This window comes from Crocodylus porosus, unplaced genomic scaffold (assembly GCF_001723895.1).
Source record: "Crocodylus porosus isolate Cpor-Errol unplaced genomic scaffold, CroPor_comp1, whole genome shotgun sequence".
NCBI classification, from domain to species: domain Eukaryota; kingdom Metazoa; phylum Chordata; order Crocodylia; family Crocodylidae; genus Crocodylus; species Crocodylus porosus.
In genome coordinates, this window is record NW_017728915.1 from 8,168,666 (window position 1) to 8,178,115 (window position 9,450).

Consider the following 9,450-nt stretch of genomic DNA (forward strand, 5'->3'; position numbering starts at 1 on the left):
GGTCGCTCTGGACAGGCGGGGATGGTGGTGGGAGCCAGCTCTCCCCCACGCCCGCAGGATGAGCTGCAGCTTTGTCCTGCGCCCGCCCTGCCCCACCCCTGCTGGACAGCACCAGCCCCACTGCTCCCTCACCACAGGGAGTATTGATGTATTGATCTGCCTGCCCCATGTCCCTTCCCTCCTCCCTCCCCTTTCACCACAACAGATTTACCAGATGTGTGCAGCTGTATCAGAAATCAGATTGGTATTGGCCAATACGCCTCCTTAAAAATCAGCTATCGATATCGGCTTCCAAAATCTCTATCAGTACTCCTGTAATAATTACCTTTTTAGTCTTAGTAATACTATACTTCTGTTAGTGTACCGTACAGGATTATAAAACATCTATTCTGTTGAGGAGAGTAACTTTGCACAGGATTCTCCTTTTTAGGGAAAATTGAACTGTAACCTTATTTAATAAAAACCAGTATTTCATATACTTTTGTCAGTGTCATTAAAGGTTAGTGAATTAATGTGGAAGCAATAATTTATATTTTCTATAGTAATTCAGAGGAGGTAGTTTACGAAACTTGTTTTCCTGGATGCAACAAATAGATGCCCTCTAGCATTTAAAATCTTTAGCTCTGTACATGATTGATTATAATCTATTTTTTAATTTAATTGTCTGTACGGAAGGCTTTCTGAAAGTTCAGGCTTTATACATAACCAGTGATGGTGGCTGTCCTTGTCAATTTTGTAAGCATGAGGCATAAAGGAATAATTTCCTTTTGTTTTGAGTATCACCAAAGTAAGTGATACAATGCAGAAAGGCTACTTAGTCCAAGCCTCAAATAGCATATAATCCAAATTAGATAGTGATTTTTTGGGGACACATGATTGTACCAGATCAAATTTTTAGCAGTTTTTCAATAGTTTATGTTTAAATGACTTCATGGGGTGGGGGGAAAAGTTTGCTGAAGGAAGACGTTTTGAAGTACCGGGATGATTATTTTAACAGAAATAGAAAGGCTTTCAAACATAATTACAGGGGTGAGTGGATGAGAACAGGATGGGTTTCGACACTGACAAGTACAAGGTGATGCACCTGGGGAGGAAGAACCAGCACCATACCTACAAGTTGGGGAACTCCCCTCTTGTCAGTGCAGAGGCAGAATAGGATCTTGGAGTCATTGTTGATGCCAAAATGAATATGGGCTGGCATTGTGGGGATGCAGTCAGGAAGGCCAACCGCACCTTGTCGTGCATCCACAGTTGCATCTCAAGCAGGTCCAAGGAGGTAATACTCCCCCTTTATGCGACAGTGGTCAGGCCTCAGCTGGAGTACTGCGTCCAGTTCTGGGTGCTGCACTTCAGGAGGGATGCGGACAGCATGGAGAGGGTCCAGAAGAGGGCCACTCACGTGATCACGGGGCAGCAGGGCAGGCCCTACGGGGAGAGGCTACGGGACCTGAACCTGTTCAGCCTCCACAAGAGAAGGCTGAGAGGGGATCTAGTGGCCTGTTACAAACTAGTCAGAGGGGACCAGCAGGCACTGGGGGAGTCCCTGTTCCCCCGAGCAGTACCAGGAGTGACCAGGAATAACGGTCACAAGCTGGCAGAGGGTAAATCGAACTAGACATCAGGAGGCGCTACTTCACGGTCAGGGCGGCTAGGATCTGGAACCAATTTCCAAGCGGAGTGGTGCTGGCTCCTACCCTGGGGGTCTTTAAGACGAGGCTAGATGAACACCTTGCTGGAGTTGTTTGACCCAGTACTCTTTCCTGCCACGGCAGGGGGTCAGACTTGGTGATCTGCTCAGGTCTCTTCCGACCCTACCAATTATGAAACTGTAAGAATATGCTTAGGGCAGGGTTGTCCAACTTCTAAGCTCCTGGTGGCTGCATCAGTGGTGACCACAAGCCACGTGGGCCACACAAGGCAGGGCATGGGCCACTGGGTTGTACCCTACATGGAACACCCTCCCTCCCCCCAGCCACTTCCTGTTGCTGCATATGGATGTGATCCCCTACCCCCTTCATGGCCACAATTCTCCCTCCCTGCCCCCTGTGATCCAGAACACTGAGCAAGCGCGTTTGTAGCAGTGGGAGTCCATATTGAATGAAGTGTTGTTATTAATATGGGCTGCCAGATAACCAGAAAGGAAACTGTATGAGGTAAGAGATAGTAGAAAATAGGCAAGCAAGCAAAAGAAACTGCTTTTTTAAGAGTAGTGATGTAGTCCAAATAGAATTGAGCTACCTGCCTGGATGAAGTTCAATACATCATGAAGTTACAAGCTCACTTAATGAACAAAATGGAGTCCTCATAATGACTGAGTTGCAAGGAAAGAGTTTTGAAGGATTCCAACTTTTAGCTTGCTTAGTTTGATGCAGTAATTACTGTTACATATCCACTTGATCATGTTGGAAGGACAGTTGGAGATGCAGGACTAAACAGATTAAGAAAATTCAAAGGGAAGAGAAGAAATAAATTTGGGAGTCCTCAGTAGAGCGGAAGAGATAAGGCTACATAGATGGTGAAGAAAGAAGCAGAACACTGGGGAAGGATGCAGAGAGGAGACAACACACTGAAGGTGCAGAACACATTTTAGCCAAAGCCTACCATGGATATAGGTAATGCTTGACTATTTTAACTATTTTAATATTGGATGAAAATAGGCTTTTTATAGTGGGTGGTGGTGGTAGTTATTTTTAAGATGAGGTAACAAAGTGTACTTAAACGTGAGTTCAGCGAGCCAGATGTGAGGAATAGTTTCAGAGAAAGGGAGAAAGAAGCAGTGAGACAGCAAATAAAGTTCCATTCAGAAGGGAATAAATTAGCAGTGCTTGTCTGAAGGTTGGGAGTTGAGATTAAATTTATGCTTATTGGAGTTCCAAAATAAAAGAAAACAAACTTCATATTCTGCAGCAATGTTTATAGCATTAATGCCAGGAAAACTTCCTGTTTTGTTAGTAAACTCGGCAGGTATAACACTGAAGAAATATGATACAAGTGCAATAATTGTCATTTTTAATTAGTGTTCTGGAAACCACACCCTTGATTGCAATATTTGAATATCAACTTGTAAATTGAATTCAAGGTAAGGTAGAGGTGCTTCTTAGACTAATGGACTCGGAGGTGAATAAGCTTTTGTGAGCAAGAGCTCACTTTATCAGATGCTAAATAGGACTATTAGTTACCTCATATCAAGCCTACAATGAGTGAACACTTAGGTCACTTTATAAAAGTAACCACAAAAAGTTAAGCTTTGGGGTCTTTATATTAAATTGCAGTAAGCTGTTTAACACAGTTTGACTAAATCTTTCACTGGTATTGAAGATACAGCTGCTACCTTACACTTCCTTCCCTTTGTCATCAAGGTTTGAAGGATCTTTGTGTAGGTCCTGTGAATTTTGTAGTCCACAACTGTAAATCCATACAGTTTCATTGATTTCACTGGAACAATTATCACTTGCACCACTGGGAATCTGCTCTGTGATATTATCTTAGTGTATTTGTGCCAAAAGCCAGACTTACTGAGCTGTGCATTGTACAGACATGAAGAAAATATACCAAAATATTAGACTAAAAATGGGGAAAAAATGGTGAAACACTTCTTGGACAGAAAAATAAGTACAGCTTCTAAAAAAGAAGTCCTTACATTGAACAAACCAGTCTCTTTAAGTGTCTGCTGACAAAAAGATTTTCTGTACTTACTGGAGAATTGTTGATAGTTAGAAACATCACTGGGAAATGAATGAGGAATATCCTGTCTCAAGAGGCCTTGATAATTGTTAAAGGCACCATTTTCATTATGCTATTGCCAATCTTGTCAAGTTGGCTGCAGCTCTTAATACCTTTGGCGCTTTAGGAGCTCAGTAATGTCTCCTCCATGGCTTGAGACTAGGAAAACAGGAGGCAAAAGTAACTTTTAAAATAATTTGAGCTGCATTGATCTCACTGAAACTGTAGAGAACAAACATGGTCGTTTTGGGTTAATGGGGGGGGGGGGCAAGGGGAAGGCCATTAACTAGACTTGTCCCATGTATCTCTAACTGAAGTTAAATCAAGGCTGCATTTGCAGGAAAAAAATATTGTATTATTTATGGTAGTACCTGTACTGTGTGATGTGGTTGTCAGACATGCAAGGAGCTCAGAATCCAAGAACACACAAACAGGAAAGCATGGGAAAGGGAATGAGGAACTTGTGCACAGTTGATGTATAAGTCAACTAAATTGATTGTGACAAAGGAGATGTAAAACAGTAGGGTGGGGCATTTGTGGATGAAACAAAAGGTGCATCATGCATGTGGGCTGTGTTCAAAGAATGTACAGTGGTGATTGTTTGGGATTGACGAGTGAGTAGATAATGTTAACAGCATTGATATAGCAGGAGGAACAAACAGTAAAGTGAAGGCAGTAAGCAAGTGTAAATAGGGGCAAAACAGAGTTCATAGAGCATGGAAGGGACGACCATGGACAAGCTTAAATGAGGAGCATTGCCTAAGAAGCCACTTGCGAGGGATCCAAGGGAATTGCATATCACAATCAACAGACAACAAAAATGAGGTTTAGGAACAGTTTGTGGTACTGAAGCAAGGTAATGTTTATTTTTGGTTAGGACAGAGGAGAATGTTAAAGTAATTGAGAGGAAAACATTTGGCAGCAGAAATGTACACATAAGATCTTGGCAGTCTTCAGAAAGATGTGGTAGCCAGAATCTGTATCCATCCTATCTGTATGAAGAGGCAGCAGTCAAAGTAATTTTCAGGTTTGGGGCCTGCATGATAGAGGTGGTAAAGTCAGCAGCAACGAGAGAGAAAATGTTTTACCACCTTACTATTCACTACATCAACCTACTTGTAACAGCAGGCATCTCAGACTTTGTGTTTCCACATACTTTTCTACATAAATTCATTGGAAATGTGGCTCAAAACATCTACATTGACTATGTCTAGGGTTTAAGATAGGGATGCACTGATAAAGATTTCTTTGGCCAGTTATTAACTAGCCAAATTGCCCAATGCCAGTCCAATAGCCAGTTATGCAGCCTGGCAGCTTGGAGACCAGCACCCAGTTGGTAAGTTTGTGGGGTGGAAAGGGTGTGGGGGGCATCAAGGCCCCCATGTTGAGGGAAGGAGTGGGGCTAGAGCAGGGGCAGGCACTGCTGGGGTGTGGTGTGGGACAGAGCTTTGGACAGCTCATCAGGGGGGAGCCAAGAGGCTCCCTGCTGCTGTGCATACCCCCATGTGGCGTGTGTCCCCTGGATTTGTGTGTGGGGTAACAGCAGACTGCAGGGTCAGGGGCTGTGCCTCTTCCTGCCAGGGACTGGCTAGGGCTGTGCTCAGGGTGGGTGGGGGTGGTGCAGGCAGCAGTAACACTAGAAGGGGGTTATGGGGTGGGCAACAGTCACCCCAGAATCTGCCATAGCCCACCGCCCCTACTGGGAAGAGGCCAGCACAGCTCCTGGCCCTGAGCCCGCAGCAGGCAGCCCACCGTTGCCCTGTGCAGAAATCTGGGGGGCACATGCCCCCCATGCCTTGCATGGAGTGCATGCAGCAAAGGGAGCCATTCCCCACCCTGTTTCCCTCAGACGAGCTGCGTGCAGCCCTGTCCCACACCCCACCCCAGATGGGCAGTGCCTGCCCCAGGCCCACTCCCTCCCTCACTGGGGACCTCAATCTGCCCCCCTTCCTACACTGCACACACATGCAGGAAGCTGCTCTCCGGGCTGCATTCCTGGCCCCATGCATGCTGCAGGTGCATGCGTGCACACAGCATTTATCGGTGACATTGGTTACACCAGCCAAAAAAAGCTGATTGCTTGCTGATAATGTCAGTTTTCATTTTATCGGTGCCCATCCAATATGGACTGATGTATTAGTTTTAAGATAGTGTACAGCTGTAACATTCCTGATTAAGTGGCAGTGTTTCTAAGGTTTACACTTAGATTAGCTATGACATATTTCATGGACCCTAAAAAAATAAAAGTTTTGGCTTTCAGACTCTCACCCTTTTAAAAAACAACCAAACTGGATTTTTTGGGGATGTTTATAATTTGTAGTTAAGATTATAAATACAGACTTAATCTACAGTCTTTTTTGTCACACCTGCATCTACATAATTTTTGCATAATAAAGCATTTGGTTCTTAATTTGCTTTTTTATTAACATAAATGAAAAGGTATCCACCAGAACGACCTTGAGGACACACCTGAGAAAACAGAATACTTCACCTAATTACTGCATCTTCATTTATTGCTTTTTTTCTTTTTTTCTCTTCAGTAATATTTTTCCATGTGAGCCAACTGTTTTTGTTCATGGTTTGAAAGTGGCCAAAACTGAGATTAGTTTGAGGGTAAAAACAAATGAACAAAAAAACTGTAGATATAATGTTAATGAGTGTATTATTTCATTATATGTATTGAAGTTCTTCATTACAAAAAATAGATTGTGTTGAATGTCTGTCAAACTAACATGTTTCAGGTGGATTTATTTAGGAATAATGACAGTATATTTCTGCCTTTTTGTGTAGACTGTGCTGCTATAATATATACTTACAGCAAAGGGCTCCCATCCAATAAGCCCTTAGACAGTTGTTCAACAGGAAGGGGTTTTGAGAAGAATTCTGTTTTGGGAGAACCAAGGCAGAATTTTTAGCTTTCCTGCTGCTCTCCTGGAAGGCTCCAGTCAGTCAGTTGGCAGAAAGTGAACTTGACAAGCCTTCCAGTCCAGCTGCAAAAGAGGTGCAAAGCCTGGACAAAACTTGCCAGCTCTGGAAACCAGATAGCTGGGAAGTTCTGAATTGCCAACTCCAAATCCATGGGGGAGAAATTGAGTGCTTGGAGTCTGCTGTGATGGCTCCAGAGCTGGGGAGGGGAAGCCAGAAAGTCAGAGAACTCTGCTTCTGCAGCTGTCTTGGGAGGCTTTTGTCAGTTCCCCTTCTGCAGGCATAAGGTGGGGGTATTTTGGCACATTAAATATACTTGATCTAATACTATTCGCAGTGTTGACCTTTTTGTCTTGGAATTGAATGGTTTTATTGCTGTAGTTGAATTGTTAAATGTGCTGTTCCCAAATCATATGTATTATTCTAAACACATGTTTGTTAACACAGGCAAGAAGACAGCAAGACCCTAGTCCTGGATCTAACCTAGGAAGTGGTGATGATCTCAAACTACGTTAATTGACAGCAGCAGCAGACATGCCATGGGTCTGTGCATATGCATTGCTTATACTTGGCAAAGGATTGAATAAAAGACCAGAAACTGTGATAACTGGGTATACTATGGTCTATTTCCTGACCGACAGCAGTCACAAACATCATGAACTGCCATGGTTTGCACTATGTTTATGTTACAATACCTGCATTTCCCATTTTAAGCATGTAGCCAGTGGCAATTTGAGATTTTGTTTTTCTATGCAAACTTATTTTTGTTGGCACTATTTTAGTGAAATGGAAACTTATGCAGCTATAAAACCATTTTTCTCAACTGTAATAAAAATTGTCACTTAAAAATAGGTCAAGATATTGCAGATTACAATTTGTTTCGTTTTTTGTAAATTGCTGGAAGCCAACGCATTCCAAACTTAATTTTTTTTATATGGGCTTTTGGAAGTTTCATTTGTCATTATTGTGCTCCTGCTTTTAGATATGCATTCTTATCTTTTTTGCAGTTTCTTTTTTGTTGTGAATTTGCAAGACATTTTAAAGACTGATGACTTTTTTTACATTATTTACAAGTTAAGCCCAGTAGCAGAGCTGTCAGAATCAATTTTCTAACATATGGTTTTGATTGTTCAAGTTGCAGTATTCTTTTAACTGCTAACAACTCATTGGTTCCATATTTTTAAATGTTAATTTTAAAAAATATATATTTTTATGTCCTAGTACATTCTGTCCCAGGACCTATTCTAGGTTTTATTTCAGTGCAAAATGAGTTTGGGTGTTAATGTGCCCCTGTATATAGTACTCTACTGAAACTTTCAGGAAGTCGCAGGCTGGCTTCTGTTTTATTCAGGGATTTCTTTTTTTTTTTCTTTTTTTTTTAATAGTTCTGAAATGGAATACTGCAACTTTATGATTAAATTTGACAGCATGTTAAACTGGGGACAAAGTGATCAGCTGCAAATATGATATGTATTAAATCATGTTTAAGATAGCTGCTTTAAATGTATTTTATACCTTATGCTTTTTGTAAAATTATGCTAAATGATGAAAGAGATCAGTGGTTGTGTACAGAAAAATTCATTGTGCATATAACCCACTTTGCTTTATTTGCAGAAGATTTAATAAAAGAAAGTTACACAGTATTGTTTTCCACCAGGGTACGATTTGAAATTAATTTACTTGTGTGAATGAATGACTTTGTAAAGGGCTTACTCCTAATTTCCATTAACTTCATTACTAACATAACAGGTTGAAAAGTACTGCCATTTGGTTTTGTTTGTATCTATATTCTTTCTAACTTTTAGTCATTTGAATTTTGTCATGTGAAATAATTGCTTAATATTAAAATGCTGAAGCTGTTCGGTAAACAATTTTGAAAAGAAAGCTGTGGGAGCATCAGATGAAAATATTTGGATGCATTGATTTAGCTATGGGTAATCTGAAGACCAGCTTCAATGTGGCTTTTGGCCCACCCAGGTGTGTTTATCCCTCCTTCCCCAAAACCCATTTTTCTAGGACGTTTATGTAGCATACATACAGCCCTAGCACTATCCTGGTTCCTTTCTGCATTCTGTATAATTTTGATGCAATAGTCTGAAGATTTATTTTACATAATTTTCCTAGTGGTTTTAGATCTTGGTTTTAAACCATAAGTACACAGAAAATTATGCTATCAGATATTAACATTGCTCTATGTAAATACTGAACCTTTCCTGTCATCATCTAGCATTGTGCTGCTTACTATATCTTAATGCTGGCATTAAGATCACAAGTCCTTACCCACTCTGCTGGTTAGTGCAGACTTTTTAAAGTGCGTTTTAAGTTATTGATGCAATTTGATATTTTTCATAATTTCTATTTAAACAGAAGTTGCATCATCTTTCTCGAATTCATCTCTTCTAAGAATTGCCTTAAACTACAGGATTGCTTTTGCTACCTTTGTGTTGTATGTTTAACTTACTTTCATAATAAACTTCTTGTGTAGTGAAAACAAATGGCTGTAAATTTATTTCTGACAATTCTGGTAATCCACGCTAGCACACAAATGTTTGTTAGAGATTAACTGAATGGTGCGTACTATTTCCAAATTGCTATCATTTGAGGTCTTAGTGTTTAATTTTTTTAAAAAGCAACAGTGACATCCAGTGGTCATTTAAACCAGTCCTAAAATTCCCTTTTACTTTGAATATTTCAAAATATTAATGGCTATTGTAAAGTACTTGCAATGATAGTAAAGGAACACAATCAGTGTTGGTGAATTGAAACTTGTTATTGCTTCCTTTAAACTTGTTTTTTGCTTGT

At 40.8% G+C, this 9,450-nt stretch overlaps 1 protein-coding gene across 3 annotated transcripts in view; it reads left to right on the top strand.

Moving 5' to 3' along the window:
- Positions 1-9,143, top strand: part of CBFB (core-binding factor beta subunit) — a 63,651-nt gene extending 54,508 nt beyond the window's left edge. For all 3 annotated transcript variants that reach the window (XM_019535642.1, XM_019535643.1, XM_019535641.1), the window contains one exon: positions 7,096-9,143. In XM_019535642.1, the coding sequence (XP_019391187.1) occupies positions 7,096-7,118 (23 nt within the window). In that variant the 3' untranslated portion in view covers positions 7,119-9,143. The remainder of the gene's footprint in view (positions 1-7,095) is intronic.
- The last annotated feature ends 307 nt before the right edge of the window (positions 9,144-9,450 follow it).